We start from the raw sequence: 17,863 nt of genomic DNA, 5'->3' as shown, positions 1-17,863 counted from the left end.
CACATGATCGACACACACCCGCTAGACACCTAGCTAAGGGGGAACTAAGATCAGGGGGTCCAACCAAGTTCCTGACTTGTAAATTCAGGCGTCCGGCCTTTGTCAAGGTAGACCGAAGTAGAACCATGGCCTGAACCGTCGCCAGCAGGAGAAAAACCTGAAGCACCGGGAGAATGGCGGCCGGGGTGCATCGGTGTGCCCTCGCGCGACGAACCAGGAGAGGGTCGGTTCCGCGAACTTCTCGTGCCCTACATGTTTGACAAGAGTTAGCATCTTAGACATGCGAAAGGAAAGCGGTGAAAGCAGCTTAGACAATGGTTAGGCACAGGACTTACCGGAGTCCGTGCGTAGTATGTGGCCGCGAAAGCTTCCCTCGATGGGCACACTGGAGTCGGCCCCGGCCTAGCTGGCTCCTCGGCCGGAAGTGTGATCCTCTCTCCAGTCAAGAAGAACGTCCTGAGCGCCTGCAAGATAGTTTAGATGTCAAGCGCCGCAGATATAAAAAAAGGGGAGGTGGGACTTGTCATGTCTTCGAACCATAAAAGATTGGAACTTACACGACTCGTCGCCTCCTGGTACTCTTCCCAAGCCGCTCTCTTGAGGTCCCACTCTGCTACAACCGTCAAATACTTCTCATAAGCGGCCGCGTAGGCGGCCTCAAAGTGAGCCTACAATTTCCAAGAAAAGGAGTCATGTCAATTTAGCCATTCAGGGATGAATGTTGGAAAGAAGATGGAAATGAGAAAACTTACATCCGTACGACGGTGTCGAGGAGGCGCGACCGGTGGGTCGCCGGTGGTGAGGGTAGACCTGATCTCGCGTGAGGGTCCTCTGCGGCTTGATCACCCCACTAAGAAGCTTCGTGCGGCCATGCTCCGCGCCGCTCCCCGCCACCATAATCGCCGTCAAGTCGGTCTCCCCGCTCAATAGGATCATCCACCTCCGGATGAAGACCCTTGAACACCGAGCAAGATTTCTCCAACTCCTCTTCGGCATAGCCGAAGTACTGGCAGCGAGGGCCGAGGCTGGCTCAGATCGGGCTGCTTCAGCCTTCATCTTCTCGCCACCCTCCCACCTTGGTGAGAGGCTCCCCGAGTTCCGCCTCCTGCACAAGAAGATAAATGTTATGTGTATCAAGTAGTAATATGAGGGGAAATAAATGCAAGTTGTTCCATGTATATATGTACCTTGTGCTTCCTGTAGCGCTCGGTCTTTGCGGCTTCCCGCACTGTGTGTTCCTCCAGTGCCCCGGTTTGCCTTGTTGCGCGCGCTCTTGGCGTTGAAGTCGGCGTCTTCGCCAACCCACCTCGCTACCAAGGCCTCAAATGCGTCTTCCTTATTCTCGCACCATAGGGGCATAACCTGAAAAACCAAAACTCATTTGAAGAACACATAATGCAATCCCAACTATGCAAGAACATAGAGTCTCATTGAATATTTACTTACCTTCAAGTAATCTTCCTTTGTCACCGAGGATCGTCCCCGATATTGTCAGCTTTCTTGACCCTCGTGCCTCGCTTCAGCCTTGAAGTGCCCGATGCGGGTATGCTTCGATTGTACCACCGTTGCCTTGTCAACCTCTCGACAAGCCCTAGTCGCACCGCCTTCCCTTGCTCAACCATATCATCAGGCACCTTATAATGGGTTTGCAATCATGCATAAGAATAATTGTGAGAGAGACATGAGTTAGCATAGTGTGGTCATCAACTATGAAGTAAACTCGAGAAGCATGCTTTACCCAAAACTTGGTGTACACGGCGTCAGAAGCTGTCCCAAAGCCCGGGCAAGGAGCTGCCTCATAGTCCGCCCAAGTCTCGGCTAGCTTCTTCTCGCCGCCGGGGACCGGAGTGTAAAAGCCCGGCCAAGCATCGCCTAATAAGAGCTCCAATCATGCTCGACGGCTGGCAAACCCCCTTGTCATATGTCCAATTGCTGCACAATAATCAAAACATTAGTATGCCAATCAGTTATGCACAATAATGAAAACATTAGTACATAGCAAAATGAATCTAAATGTTCAAAATTAAACTTACTCTTTTTCGTTCGGGATGATGAGGGCTTTCGCATCCTGGCTAGTAGGCTCCCTCCTCTCATCAGGGACTTGCGCTTCACCACGAATGCGCAACTTCTTCGGCGCCATCTCCCTCTCCGCCTCCTCGTCCTGCCCCTCCACCTCCATCTCCACCTCCATCTCCACCTCCATCTCCCCTCGCAGACTGTGTGTGAGCGGACCGGGAAGCCACGTCGCCGTGCGTAGGGTATGTCACCAAGGAAAGGTCCACCTCCACCTCGTCCTCGTCCTCCACCTCCACCTCGTCCTCGTCCTCCACCTCCGCCTCCGCCTCGTCCTCCAGCTCGTCCTCCACCTCCACCTCGTCCTCCACCTCCACCACGTCCTCCACCTCCACCTACACCTCCACCTCCACCTCCACCACGTCCTCCACCTCCACCTACACCTCCACCTCCAACTCCACCCGTGTCATCGTCCACGTAACGCGAGCTGGCACGCGTTGGTCTTCCACTTCTAGTGGTCCCGGTGAACTTCTGTTGGCTCATACTCTTCAAAATGGAGTTCATGGATTGCTTGCTTCCGCTCATATTGATCAATCACCTGCATTGACAAAGAGTAAACAAGTAAGCATTCATGCCTTAATAAAATGTAGACACTAAGCAAAAAAAAACATATGGCGAAGCATGTTGAAAAATAGATACTAAGCATAAGAAGCATATTGAAAAATAGATACTAAGCATAAGAAGCATATTGAAAAATAGATACTAAGCATAAGAAGCATATTGAAAAATAAATACTAAGTATAAGAAGCATATGGAAAAATAGATACTAAGCATAAAGGCATAAAGGACCCTCACCTCGAATCATCACTATCATAATGAGGCATTGGGTTCTCATAACGAGGCATTGGGTTCTCATTTTCACTATCACTATCAGTATCATGTGAGTAATGAGGTTGGGTGGGAATGTCCGGTGGAGGCTCATCATTGAACCCATTGCCCTCATGTAACTTGGTGAGCATTTGTATGTCCTTTAGGTCCACCACTGTTTCACCATGAAGATGTGCCTCGTTCTCGAGGTCCTCAAGACCAATTTCTATTTCGAAATCCCCAAAGTTCTCTTGCTCTTGATAAAAAATTCCCTCGTATGTTACAGGGTCAATGTTGTTGTAATCCTCGTCGGAGGGCATGGGTAGCTTACCATGTGGTGATACCTTGAACACGACTTCCCAGCCTTTGAGGTACTCCTTTTGACATGGGTAGGGCAAATAATAAACTTGCTTGGCTTGGTGAGCCACAACAAAGACATCGGCTCCGCTATAGCAGGTTGAAGGCCTAACTTCAACTAACCCAATGGAAGGAGTGCTTCTCTGTCCAACTTGTGGGTCGAACCAGTGGCATTTGAACACAACGAGATTGAGTTGTATGTTTGTCCTATTGAATGTCAGCTCGTATACATTCTCTAACCTTCCGTAGTATTCTATGTCATCGGATCCTTTGGTGAAGACCCCAGTATTTATAGTTTTTGGGTTAGGCCGATTCTTCGGTGATACTACGTATGGAAGCGATACCCATTCACATCGTACTTCTCATACATTGAGATTCTACGGTTGCAACCCTGGGAAACACATCTCAGCTCATCCGTCATCTCAACGTTGGGATCACCTCCCTACAAATTCAGTTCAAATTGTTTCTTTGCATTAGTTACGTGTAATAAGAGGGACAGGTCACGGATTGCAAAAGTATTGGCTAAAAGGGACTTGTTAGAAATTACTTTTTCGTAGAACCAATCCAGGAATTTTTTCTTTCCGGGACGACTCTCTTTCAAAAGAATCTCCATCTCCGCATCAGAGGGATCCGTTGATCTCGTCCAATATTCATCCTTGTATTGGCTAAAAGGGAGAAAAAACGTATTAGACCAAAATCGAGTTACTAATTGCAAAGTAATTTGTTCACCATTTTACCTTATGAATTTGAGCACTTCTTGCATGTTCGTAACCACATAAAACATTATGCAATCTTTCTCTTCCTTTGTCAAGATGCCCTTTTTAGAGGCACCAGCCTTGCCACCGTGACATTTGAAGAGGAGGAGCTTGGGGTCATGCTTGGGCTCGTCGATATTGTACCGAGATATCGGGTTATGCATAGTGGGAACATCATCCGCATAGTACGTTGTCGTGGCGTCTGCCATCTCCCGGAGGATAGTTGCCTCAGCTATGCATGCTTCAATCTTATTTTTGTTGCCACATTTGTTTCGAATATACTTGAACTCTCTCTCAATACAAAACTGCCAACGATACTGCACCGGTCCACCCAAGAGTGCCTCGTTCGCAAGATGCACAATGAGATGTAACATCGGAGTAAAGAAACCTGGTGGAAAGATCATCTCTAACTTGCATAACAACTCCAGCACTTGATCATGCAACTTCGCAATCACCGACTCACATATCTGCTTAGCACAGACCGTGCGGAAGAAATGGCTCAACTCCGCAAGCACCCGCCAGACATGCTCGGGGAGATACCCTCGAACCATCACCGGCATCAGTCGCTCAATCCATATATGATAGTCGTGACTCTTGAGCCCGTTTACTTTTCCTGTTGTAAGATTGACTCCCTTACTCATATTCGAACAATAGCCATCTGGGAACATAACGGCGTATTTCAGCCACATCATTGCCTCCTTCTTCTGGAGACTATCAAGCACGTAGTTGGCATGCGGCTTGACCCAATTTTTTCTATTGCCCTCAGGAGGATGCATGTGTAGTCCTTGCTTCCCATCCTAGGGCCCACGCACGTGCCAAATATGGCCTCGTTCCGACAAACTATGTGGTGAAACGGGCCGTTTCCTACTCATTTCCCCTAAAAGCCATTGAACTCCGGACGTGATAGCCCTGTTCGTGAAGGGTTTTTCAAGATAATTGCCGTATCCCAGTTCCGTCTTTTGCAGTGGTTGCTAGGACACATAAAATGACGCCACGCGGCTCCGCGCGATTTTATGACTTCATTTACTTCGCCAACTGTGCAAAACGGGGCCGCCGGGACATGCGGTATGGCCGTACCGGGCGCGCGGTTGCACCCGTCCGCCAACGCGCGAAACGGAAAACATTTAGCACATAAAATGACGCGTCATAGACCTAAAACCATTTTTCCCTCCATTTATTGAGCGAAGGAAAGTGTCGCCCCAGTTCAAATCCGGTCATTTCCAGCGGATTCGGCGGGACACCGCAGGAAGCGGGAGGGATTCCCAGATGGCTACCGCGTGCATATGGCATGTGATAGGTGGTGCGTAGGAGGTATCCTACCGCTGCGCGGAGGTCCCGCGCAATACTGAAATGCGCACCATGTAGCTGCTTCACAAAAAAAAGCCCTTCCGGCACCCCGAAAATGGAAAAACCGTCGCTCGTGGTTCGGATTGGAAATCCGCGACCGGGGCCTTGCTTCCCATCCTAGGGCCCACGCACATGCCAAATATGGCCTCGTTCCGACAAACTATGTGGTGAAACGGGCCGTTTCCTACTCATTTCCCCAAAAAGCCATTGAACTCCGGACGTGATAGCCCTGTTCGTGAAGGGTTTTTCAAGATAATTGCCGTATCCCAGTTCCGTCTTTTGCAGTGGTTGCTAGGACACATAAAATGACGCCACACGGCTCCGCGCGATTTTATGACTTCATTTACTTCGCCAACTGTGCAAAACGGGGCCGCCGGGACATGTCTGTGAAAATCGTCAACGCCGGGTACATGCAAGGTTGGCCAAACCCTACATCACACTTGTGCACATATGCTAGGGACATATGCAAGTTTTTAAGCGGTTCCGACGCTCCGCTGATCTGTATCTTCGGAAACCCTAGGGCGGGGACCCCGCAGATCTACCCCTATAGCTTTCTCCGTGTGACGGTGTAACAATGGATTTTTTTATTTGCTTTGGTTTGTTTAGGACATATGTACATGGGAAACCATAGGTTGGGCTTACTTTACCATAAAATAGGCTCCATTTTAGCCGTACCAGGAGTTTCCACATACAGATCCTGGATTTTCACCAAGTGCTGGCCCATGTCTGTGAAAATCGTCAACGCCGGGTACATGCAAGGTTGGCCAAACCCTACATCACACTTGTGCACATATGCTAGGGACATATGCAAGTTTTTAAGCGGTTCCGACGCTCCGCAGATCTGTATCTTCGGAAACCCTAGGGCGGGGACCCCGCAGATCTACCCCTATAGCTTTCTCCGTGTGACGGTGTAACAATGGATTTTTTTATTTGCTTTGGTTTGTTTAGGACATATGTACATGGGAAACCATAGGTTGGGCTTACTTTACCATAAAATAGGCTCCATTTTAGCCGTACCAGGAGTTTGCACATACAGATCCTGGATTTTCACCAAGTGCTGGCCTATGTCTGCGAAAATCGTCAACGCCGGGTACATGCAAGGTTAGCCAAACCCTACATCACACTTGTGCACATATGCTAGGGACATATGCAAGTTTTTAAGCGGTTCCGACGCTCTTCCGATCTGTATCTTCGGAAACCCTAGGGCGGGGACCCCGCAGATCTACCCCTATAGCTTTCTCCGTGTGACGGTGTAACAATGGATTTTTTTATTTGCTTTGGTTTGTTTAGGACATATGTACATGGGAAACCATAGGTTGGGCTTACTTTACCATAAAATAGGCTCCATTTTAGCCGTACCAGGAGTTTGCACATACAGATCCTGGATTTTCACCAAGTGCTGGCCCATGTCTGCGAAAATCGTCAACGCCGGGTACATGCAAGGTTAGCCAAACCCTACATCACACTTGTGCACATATGCTAGGGACATATGCAAGTTTTTAAGCGGTTCCGACGCTCCGCTGATCTGTATCTTCGGAAACCCTAGGGCGGGGACCCCGCAGATCTACCCCTATAGCTTTCTCCGTGTGACGGTGTAACAATGGATTTTTTTATTTGCTTTGGTTTGTTTAGGACATATGTACATGGGAAACCATAGATTGGGCTTACTTTACCATAAAATAGGCTCCATTTTAGCCGTACCAGGAGTTTCCACATACAGATCCTGGATTTTCACCAAGTGCTGGCCCATGTCTGCGAAAACCGTCAATGCCGGGTACATGCAAGGTTAGCCAAACCCTACATCACACTTGTGCACATATGCTAGGGACATATGCAAGTTTTTAAGCGGTTCCGACGCTCCGCTGATCTGTATCTTCGGAAACCCTAGGGCGGGGACCCCGCAGATCTACCCCTATAGCTTTCTCCGTGTGACGGTGTAACAATGGATTTTTTTATTTGCTTTGGTTTGTTTAGGACATATGTACATGGGAAACCATAGGTTGGGCTTACTTTACCATAAAATAGGCTCCATTTTAGCCGTACCAGGAGTTTGCACATACAGATCCTGGATTTTCACCAAGTGCTGGCCCATGTCTGTGAAAATCGTCAACGCCGGGTACTGGCAAGGTTGGCCAAACCCTACATCACACTTGTGCACATATGCTAGGGACATATGCAAGTTTTTAAGCGGTTCCGACGCTCCGCTGATCTGTATCTTCGGAAACCCTAGGGCGGGGACCCCGCAGATCTACCCCTATAGCTTTCTCCGTGTGACGGTGTAACAATGGATTTTTTTATTTGCTTTGGTTTGTTTAGGACATATGTACATGGGAAACCATAGGTTGGGCTTACTTTACCATAAAATAGGCTCCATTTTAGCCGTATCAGGAGTTTGCACATACAGATCCTGGATTTTCACCAAGTGCTGGCCTATGTCTGCGAAAATCGTCAACGCCGGGTACATGCAAGGTTAGCCAAACCCTACATCACACTTGTGCACATATGCTAGGGACATATGCAAGTTTTTAAGCGGTTCCGACGCTCCGCTGATCTGTATCTTCGGAAACCCTAGGGCGGGGACCCCGCAGATCTACCCCTATAGCTTTCTCCGTGTGACGGTGTAACAATGGATTTTTTTATTTGCTTTGGTTTGTTTAGGACATATGTACATGGGAAACCATAGGTTGGGCTTACTTTACCATAAAATAGGCTCCATTTTAGCCGTACCAGGAGTTTCCACATACAGATCCTGGATTTTACCCCTACAGTCTATAATCTGCCTGAGTTTTGGGACCATTCCCACCCTCCGATGCTCGATTTCTGACGACACACAATAATGATACACTTAAGAACTTGAGACCCACACACGTTACAAAGCACTTAAATAACTAGACCCACACACAAACCAAAACACTTAAAGAACTAGACCACACACAAACCAAAGCACTTAAAGAACTACACCCACACACGAAGCAAAGCACTTAAAAACTACACTACTAACACACAAACCAAAACACTTAAAAAACTAAACCCACACACGAACAAAGCACTTAACACTGGATCGACACATGACCCGTTAGACACACGGACTCGACACACACACATACTAATCAGTTCTCGAAATCTTCGTCCTCGCTAGGGGTGTCCTCGGAAGCGGTACTTGAGAGGTACGAAAACCACCGTTCATCATTTTCCCCCCATGTCGACGCCTCTCCTTTGGCGTACTCCGCGTCATATTCGGCCCTCCTCTGCCGCTTTCCCGCCCTCCTCTCTCTCCTGTACGCCTGCTTCTCCTTCCAGAATGCGCGCGTGGCCGCGACGTCTCCGGGATGGTCTCTGCGCCACTGTGCCATGAACTGCTCGTCCGCCTCGGTGGTATCAATCCGCCGCTGGCCATCTCTGAACCGCTGCGCTTCACCCACTGAGCGAAGTAGCGGCTCAGTAGAGAGACTCTCGGCTTCCGTCAGAGACCTGACCTCCGGGAAGTTCAATTCGTGGCGCGACCGGCCAAACCTCCAAGCCGCAACGTCGTATGCGCGGGCAGCAGCCTCCTTCGTGTAGAAGGTGCCGAGCCACACACGCACACCACCGGCGGAGATTTCGGACGCGAAATGGCCCGCAGCCCGCTGGCGAACGCCGATGAAGCCCGTGTTGCTACGGCGACGAGGAGCCATCTCGACGGCAGCTGAGCTCAGAGGATTCTGTGGTGTTTTTTGGATGAGAGAGTTGATGAGGAGAGAAATGTTGCTGGTGATGTTAGTGTTGAGAAGACATGGCTATATATAGGACGACGAGGGCTGAAACGGCGGGAATAATTGGCGGGAGAGAATGGGCGCGAGAAGAATGGCGGGAGGGAAGGAGCGGGGAAAAATGGCGGGAATGTTGGAGGAAAAATTGGCGGGAACCTGTGCCGACGGCCTGGCCGTCGGCCTACATAGGAAATGGCGCGAAAAGAATGGCGCGAAAAAGGGCGGGAAGAAGGAAAAATTGGCGGGGAAGCTGTGCCGACGGCCTGGCCGTCGGCCCACATCACGCCGTTTGCCACCTGCTGACGCCGTTGTCGGTGGCTGTCTGTGGCCCCACCATATGTCCATGTGCCGACGGCTAGGCTACGTGCCGTCGGCACAGACTGGGTTTGTGCCGACGGCTAAAGTGTGCCGACGGCGGCCGTCGGCTCTGGTGGTTCTGTGCTGACGGCCAGGCTGTGCCGACGGCCACTTTGCTGGGCTGACGGCGAGTGAGGGCCGTCGGCACGTCGGCGGGTTCCCGTAGTGTAGAAGAATTGCACGACTAAACCGTCAAACACGCCGCGGTGCACGCGCACGCATGGACACGGCATGCATGGTTACGCACGACACGAGACGTGCATCCGTGTAGTGCCGCTACTCCACCTCTTCTCCATTGAATTATTCAGGAGCGCAGCGCTGGTCTTGTCAGGAATAGGAGCTCTCTCGCCTGTGCGGCGAGAGGCCGGCCAGGCCGCCATGCGTCCGCGCGCGGGCAGACAGAGACACCCCGGTCCAGAGACGTTGTTCGCACGGAGCACGTACACTTGGCACGGGAGCCGCCGCACCGTGTCCTGCATGCATGCACACACTCGCGCGCGATCCGTCCTGCTCTCAACACCTCTGATTCCGCTGACGCCGAATCGTCCTGTCCGCGCCTCGGTATCATCGACCACCAGCACTAGTACTACTACGTTGCTCCGCCCGCGCCTCGACCTCGGCCACGTGAAAACGCCACGGTAAAATATACTAGCATATGCTTTCAACCTGTATGCATGCACTCACGCGCCAATGCTCCGGCGGCCGCACACCTGTCGCCGCCGAGCAAACCGGCCGTCGCGCGCACGGCCGGAGAAGCGTGTGGAATTTCCACCAGTGCCCCTGCAAGTTTCCACCTAGGCGCCGCCCCGCCTAGGAAGCATCGGAAAAACCCCCGGAGGGCAACGCACGTTGCCTTCAAGAAAGCGATGGCGTCTCAAAGCACCGGACCGATATTCTCACCCACGAAAAAGATTCTAGCTTCTGCCCTGCCCTGCCCACGGTTTTTGTTTAAAACCGGTCCTGGTCCACCACTTGCAGCACATATATTCACCGCACGCTCACTCACTTGTACTTTTTTTCTTGGGCAAACATTTTTTAAAATTCTATTTAGGGTGCACCTTTGCAACCTACTGCCTCCGTTTGTTAGAAAATGTCTTACTTTTGCAGCCAAAAGGTTAACGTGCCGCAAGATTGACCAATCTTACCACCATAAATACAAAAATTTGTAAGATTTAGGAAATATATTACGAGAATCAGCTGGTGTGAATAATTTCCAGTCGATTAAGAACTGAACTAATTCTCATATCATCGAATCTCAATTGCAACCCGCATCGGCTAGCATGAATCTCGAGGCAATCCAATAACCCGGTTTTCTTGTATTTCCCCAGCTACAACACCATCAGCAACAAACAAAATACACCTCAGTTGCAACTAATGCTAGCACGAATCACGATACGTTATATGGTTGATACGTTGTATGGTTGAAAATCAACTGACAACCAAGCTAATTCTCGTTCAGACTGAGAGTTAGCAAAACCGTATGTATATAGGCTTTACGATGAATCCGATAACATTGATTATACATTCTAGGGGTTCATATTTTTGTCTACACGAATAGTCAAATTTACTAATTAATATCCGTTGATTTCTGGTTAAATTTATACATTTTATTTCGAGGAAGAAGGGAGTAGACTAAGAAGAAGTACATAAAAGTTTATAGGAACTGTTTGAATTGTGGCCAGGTACTACTGCCCATCCAAAACGTTAGCATTGACCCATCCATTTGGATTGAGGACAAATCTTCGAATCTGGTGGGTTTAATCCCACAATATCTGAGTTACTGAAGAACTGTAAAAGTGCTACTGATGTAATCACTGTTCAAGTGACGTAAAAGTGCTACTGTAGCAGCACAACTCATAATTTTTTCCCAGCGTCCGTAGGTGCTCGTGAAGGGATGGAAAAAAGAGGATAGTAATGACACAAATCACATGATGATTGTAGGGCGATGTGAACAAAAATATATGATAGTATACCAGTAGCACTACACTAATCAAGGGAAATGTGCCACTGTTGAAAAAGGTGACGGACTATAGAGCGATTTTTTTTCTAGAGATACCATAGAGACTAAAAGAGGCGGCGGATGGTGAAGTGCTTTATTTTCGGAGGTGCTACATAAGAATGTGATAGTATTTTCTCCGGAAGATAGAGGCGGTGGAAGATGTAGTAAGTATTTTTTTTCTGAAGACACCGTAGAAAAAGGCAAGAGTATTTTCCCATGTAAAATGGGCGGCGAGTGGTAGCGTAAATACATTTTTCTGGTGGTACTGTAGAGAAACACAACAATTTTTTCCCTAGATATAAGAAACGACATTGGATTACCTATTTTTGTAAGTTGTAGAAGAAAGAAGTAGTGTGGGTTCCCCCCAAAAAATGTATATTTTTAGAGTATGCATTAATAATTTTTCCAAATAAAAGAGTTGATGAATGATTAAACATTTATTTTAAAAAAAGAGGTGCGGAAGTACTAACGTTAGATAATTATCGTTCGTGCGCTGAGATACCGTTGAAGAAACACTCTAGAGAAATTACTTCTACGAAATTACAGGTGAAGAATAATTACTATTCGATAAGCAACGCCTCTCGGAAATTTACGTTTAGATAGATAGCTAGCATCGTAAACTAATGTTGAACTTGAAGATTTATAGCGATAAATTTCTTTTAAAAATTAGATACTTAATGATCCTAAAAAAAGTTCCGCTAAATAGTTAACATCAAAAAATTTACTGCCGAGATTAAATATTTTCACTAAAAAGTTACAGTTAACATTTTTTGCCGAAGTTGAGAACTTACTGCTAGAAATTATCAAAAGAATCATTGATTTTTTTTATAAGGAAACATTATTGTAAAATAATAATAAAATTAAACAAGACAAGCCCTAGACACTATTCATCCGCACACGAACAATGCCTTGAAGGCCGGTGCGAGCAAAGCCATGTGGCTTTCATATATAGTACTTTTTCCGTCAATAAATAAATGTCTGAGGTTTATCTAAATCTAGATGTATCTAGACACTAAATAGCATCTAGATACATCTAAATTTAGATAAACCTTAGACATCTGTTTATAGAAACAGAGATAATACTATTATGTTAGTATTATATATTTGCTATAAATGAGAGAACAAGAGAGTTTTACCATGATTTTCTTAGAGAAATGAAGAAATATATTAAATAAATTAAACAAGAAAAAATGACCACCTCTAGAAAAGAAAAAGAAACAACACAAATTGTCTTCACGGGAAAAAGCAGAGAAGACTTGTCTTTCACTTTACGCCAAGGAGATCTAGACTCTTCCCTCCCCATGCCAGAAAACAGAACAATTTTGCTTTAGCAGTGCCGACCTAGCGTGGGATCCAGTGAGACAGTGTAATGTAAAGAAGAAGAAAAGAAAAAGATGGTACTCCTACAGTAATATCCATATTAATCAGTTAGACGAGGCCAAATCAGTAAAATCGAGAAGAATTAGCAGGGCTAGATAAATAGCGGAGCGGGGCGGCGTCCAGAAGCGAAGCCAGTTGTGCTGCACCCGTGGCCTGCCCAAGCCACACCACACCAAAAACCAAAAAACCTGAGGTGGAGATCGCGCCCGCCCGCCCCCATCTCTCTCCTCCTCGCCACCACCCACATCCCAATCTCCCTCCGCCCGCCCACTCCTCGTCTCCGGCTTCGGCGGCGGCGGCGGCGCGGGGATGGCCTCCAGGATGGCGCTCTGCCCCCACGACGTCGCGCTCTGCCTCTCCTCCCCGTTCGCCGCCGGCAGCGGGCGCCGCCGCCGCAGCAGCAGCGTCAGGGTCCTCGCCGTCGCGTCGTCCGCTAAGTAAGCCGCCGCCGCCTCTCTCCCCTCCTCATAAACTCGGGTTTCACTATCCTTGTCCGTGAGATTGGTTTCCGCGGACTGGAATTGGATGGATCGGCCATGCTCCGGCTGGCCTCGCCCTCGCGGGATTGGAACGCGTTCGTTAACCCCCCGTGATGCGTTGAGACTTCGTGGTGCTCCTCTTCCGCTTCCCTGCGTTGGGAATGCCGGATCAGGAATTCAGGATTCGACTGATTACTTCTGTTTTTTCCATCTTCTCTTCCCCGTTCTGTCCCGATGCCTGCGTCAGGCCAGGATTTGTCAGATTCGTCCCTGTTTGCCGCGACCTCCACGCCCCAGTGTCGCCGCCACAGTCCGGTCCTCACATGGCCTCTCTCTCCCTCGTCGGGCCTCAGATCAGCCGCAAACACCGGTACCAAATCGCCATTTAATTCTGCATGCCCTGTGCGATTGACACCGACCCAGCCTGCCTTCCTTCCCTTCGTCTAGTCAGTCTAGGCCCAAACTGCCGAGTAGTGCCAGTCCGTTCCACATTTACTTCCTCCCTCCCTCCACATTAACTCTGCGGGCCGGGACCTCCTCCCCGCGAGCGTATACCTCTTTAATTTCTTTCAGTTTGCGTCTCCGGACCTAGTACCACCACCACCACCACCATGCATCCGTCAGTTATAGTTCGCTGTGCTGTCTGTCCTGGGCTGCTGGAGATCGGTGGTTCAGGTCGATTTCATTCCCAACTACCTGCAATCATCGCCGCCCCTCCCTCCCTAGCACACTTCGTTTGCATCGGAGACAGAGGTGGACTGTCGTTTTCGGCCTGATTCCGTAGCCTCTGGTGGTCCATGCCATGCCGTCAGCAGTGTCAGTATGGTGCGATTTAATTCGAGTTGCTCGGTACCGTTGGTTGTCTTAGGTTGTTGTTACTGCTGCTGCTGCTGCTGAAGGTTAACGAGGGCTATCTGGTGTTCATCTGCCCGCTTGACGGGTCCCTGAAGCTATTAAATACAGTGTGACATAGGAGTATGGTCTGGCTGTGCCATGTCCTTGTATATTGATTCTACCACGTATGACCATATATGGTTACATGCCGGCGGCTAGCCTATGTTTACTAAAAGGGTGTAACTAATTCTCAGTCAACTGATGTCATTATATATTAGTTGCAACTCACGGTTAGCATGGATCATGGAGCAAATCCAAGGGTCCAAGGCATTTTTGCTAGTTGCAACCTCACTTGCAACTGAAATAATCCCCCCCCCCCCCCCCCCCCACCCACCCCCCATGGTGTCAGCCTGTTGTGCAGCGGGGTCAGTCCATCTATATGAACAGTAATTAGCACTTGTTTGTGAAGGATTCACTGGTGACTATGCGCCAGCTCCGTCCCTGCATAAGTGCACGAATCACGATGCAATCCGATGGTGTAGGACTTGACCGAGAGCTAGAATTAGCAAAACCGTTACTAGAAATCCCCTGCATTGACGTTTTCACACTGAAAAAAAATATCAAAATGATGAGACCTGGCAGAAAACATGGATATCCCAGTTTCTGCTCTCTGACGTTCATCCTAGCGGGGTTTCTACTTTGTTCTGTCACAAATGAGCTGGTTCGCACTGACGTGTAGATTTTTGAGTTACATCCGGCAAGGAGGTTAGAGTAGCAAACATGACAGGTTGCTCCTAGTTGTCCCCTTTCCATTCGTTATATTCTCTTAACTGTTCCTCCATCCAAGGCTTGTGCTCAGTGACAGTGATATGCAGAACTTGAGACTTAGGCATCAAGGAAACACTAGTAGCTAATAGTAATGCAGATGGAATCTTTGTATTAATATGTTCGTCATGGGAGTCACATCATGGTTGGCATGGGACGCAGCATGGGCAAGCTAACCTAACAGTATATCTGCATTTATGAAGTATGCTATCATCTCTAATGCATTATATCTGAAGTTAACATCATTCCCAACAATACTAGATGTATGCACTCCAGCCTGCTGTATCTTGGCATGTAATCTTTGGTGGAGAGATCAAGTCTCATGTAATCGTTTGGTAGCATGTGTTCAGATTCAACTGAAGTAGAACCTTAGTGATGCCAGCACTAGTGGCTAGAAGCCTAGTGCACAATCTGATCTTAATGCGTACTCTGCTTCTTATGTAAAACTGACTTAGTTTTGAGAGCTGACAGCAAAAAAAGCGACCGGATCGATTATCTTTGCCAGCCTATAGAAATTTACAGCATGTTAGTTGTTAGCCTTTGCTTGCAGTCATATGTCCAAAGTATCAGACCATGTTATGCTCATTTCAATGTAAAAATCTTAATTCTCTGGGGTAGTTAAATATGGATCATAATACTATGCAATTTCCAAGGTCATGACATGTATGAACTGATTGCATGCCTCTTCATTATTTTGATGTACCATGCATAGCATACTTTTGTAAAATATAGGTAAATAAGTGGTTTAAATCTCTACTGTAGAAGAAATTTTATTTATCTTTGCAGGCTGAGTAAAATATAAAAAGGTTACCTATGTCTTCTCATAGATTTTTCGCTTCAAATACCTAGTCATGATGTACTGGGTATTGCTGAACATTGTTTCTTTTTATATATTACAGGGTTGAGACTAAGAAGCCGTTTGCTCCTCCAAGAGAGGTGCATGTCCAGGTTACACATTCAATGCCACCTCAGAAGATGGAAATATTCCAGTCTCTTGATGGTTGGGCTAGAGATAATCTCTTGCTACATCTTAAGCCAGTCGAGAAGTGTTGGCAACCACAGGATTTCCTCCCTGATCCAGCATCTGATGGATTTCATGATGAAGTAAAGGAACTCAGAGAACGTGCCAAGGAAATCCCTGATGACTATCTTGTTTGTTTGGTTGGAGACATGATTACTGAGGAAGCTCTTCCTACATACCAGACTATGCTTAACACCCTTGATGGTGTCCGAGATGAAACAGGTGCAAGCCCCACCGCTTGGGCTGTTTGGACAAGAGCATGGACTGCTGAGGAGAATAGGCATGGTGACCTCCTAAACAAGTATCTCTACCTTACTGGGAGAGTGGACATGAGACAAATTGAGAAGACAATTCAGTATCTAATTGGCTCTGGAATGGTAAGTTGGCAACAGCTTTCACCAATTATTTTATTAGCTATTTTACTGCCTATCTTCTTGAACTGTGACATGTTTGTTCGCCTGCTCATTCTTTTTTTTTTTACCTTCGCCATCTTTACCTAGTTGGCATGTTAACATGTGATGATTTCATGAAATTCTTTTTCTTAGAGCATGTGTAAACAGTAAAGATACTTTCTTAGAAAATTTGTTGAGACATCATCAAATAATCTACCTTTTATTAACTGTTTTTGTTCATGTTTGCTACTGCATAGAGATGTACGTGAAATTTACTGTCTGCTGTTTTGTTTTCAGGATCCTAGGACAGAGAACAATCCATATCTTGGCTTCATCTACACCTCCTTCCAAGAGCGTGCGACCTTCATCTCGCATGGAAATACTGCTCGCCATGCCAAGGACTTTGGTGACCTAAAGCTCGCACAGATCTGTGGTATCATTGCCTCAGATGAGAAGCGGCATGAGACTGCATACACCAAGATTGTTGAGAAGCTGTTCGAGATTGATCCAGATGGCACCGTGCTTGCTCTAGCTGACATGATGAGGAAGAAGATCGCAATGCCTGCCCACCTGATGTTTGATGGGCAAGATGAGAAGCTGTTTGACCACTTCTCCATGGTGGCACAAAGGCTTGGTGTTTACACTGCAAGGGACTACGCCGACATCCTCGAGTTCCTTGTTGGCAGGTGGAAGGTTCCTGAACTGACTGGTCTTTCTGGCGAGGGACATAAGGCACAGGACTATCTCTGTACCCTTGCTGGAAGGATCAGGAAGTTGGACGAGAGGGCCCAATCTAGAGCCAAGCAAGCCGGTAAGATGCCCTTTAGCTGGGTATATGGAAGGGAAGTGCAGATGTGAGCACCAACTGCCTTATCGACTGCTTGCATTCTAGGTTTCCTGAGTACCGTCTGCCATCCATCAATGTGGAGACTCGTTGTGATAACGAGGTTCAGGTTTTGCCTCGTTATGTAGTCTGTCAGTGTCGTGCCTTATAGCGATAGGGAGATGTCCGCCTGCGTTTTAGTTTTGTTTTCTTCTCCGATGTACAACTTCTGCTGGCCTTGTGGTGACTGGACATGAACTGAACATGCAGTGTGCTTTCCGTGTGCTGTTTGTGTTGTTCAGATCTGTTGAAGTTTTGTGACCGAGAACTTTGTCATTCTGAACTCTTCCTTTTTTCTGGGCGAAATCTGCCGCGTCAAATAATGTAGAGTTCCAACTGAAGGTCACTATTCAGGCAGTGATGTTTTGGTATTTGCATAAATCAGTGGTTTGCTATCTGTCACGCTGCGGCCGATCGGTACATCTGATATGGGGCCAAATGCATACCATTGTTGGCACGCACATAATATGCTTGGTATAGACGGCTTAATATACGAAATGCTCTACAATGATGCAGTTATGTATGCTCAGGTGCTCGAACAGATGTTTGTTCCCTTCGTTTATTAGCCATACACACTGCACAAGTTGAGTAGTGATCTACCTAAA

General features: G+C 47.6%; 2 protein-coding genes across 2 annotated transcripts; one reads left to right on the top strand and one right to left on the bottom strand.

The window, feature by feature from the left end:
• Positions 1-2,550: 2,550 nt before the first annotated feature.
• LOC127338823 (uncharacterized) lies at positions 2,551-3,334 on the bottom strand. The gene is made up of 2 exons (XM_051364792.2): positions 2,869-3,334; positions 2,551-2,611 (listed from the first exon to the last, which is right to left on the bottom strand). Exons 1-2 carry the CDS (start codon positions 3,198-3,200, stop codon positions 2,608-2,610), a joined length of 336 nt encoding a protein of 111 aa, XP_051220752.1. The 5' UTR covers positions 3,201-3,334; the 3' UTR covers positions 2,551-2,607.
• Positions 3,335-12,993: 9,659 nt separating this feature from the next.
• Positions 12,994-17,534, top strand: LOC127345377 (stearoyl-[acyl-carrier-protein] 9-desaturase 2, chloroplastic). Its single transcript, XM_051371854.2, has 3 exons — positions 12,994-13,261; positions 15,862-16,360; positions 16,673-17,534. The coding sequence occupies exons 1-3, from the start codon at positions 13,134-13,136 to the stop codon at positions 17,231-17,233; spliced, it is 1,188 nt and encodes a 395-aa protein (XP_051227814.1). The 5' UTR covers positions 12,994-13,133; the 3' UTR covers positions 17,234-17,534.
• The last annotated feature ends 329 nt before the right edge of the window (positions 17,535-17,863 follow it).

This window comes from Lolium perenne, chromosome 3 (assembly GCF_019359855.2).
Source record: "Lolium perenne isolate Kyuss_39 chromosome 3, Kyuss_2.0, whole genome shotgun sequence".
Taxonomy (NCBI): Eukaryota; Viridiplantae; Streptophyta; class Magnoliopsida; order Poales; family Poaceae; genus Lolium; species Lolium perenne.
Note: the sequence above shows the minus strand (reverse complement) of the source record. Positions and strands in the feature narration are given on the sequence as shown.

Coding starts and splice junctions, on each gene's coding strand:
- LOC127338823 (XM_051364792.2), bottom strand. CDS start 3,200: ATGCCCTCCGACGAGGATTACAACAACATTGACCCTGTAACATACGAG.
- LOC127345377 (XM_051371854.2), top strand. CDS start 13,134: ATGGCCTCCAGGATGGCGCTCTGCCCCCACGACGTCGCGCTCTGCCTC. Junction 13,262..15,861: donor GCCGTCGCGTCGTCCGCTAA/GTAAGCCGCCGC, acceptor TATATATTACAG/GGTTGAGACTAAGAAGCCGT. Junction 16,361..16,672: donor ATCTAATTGGCTCTGGAATG/GTAAGTTGGCAA, acceptor TTTTGTTTTCAG/GATCCTAGGACAGAGAACAA.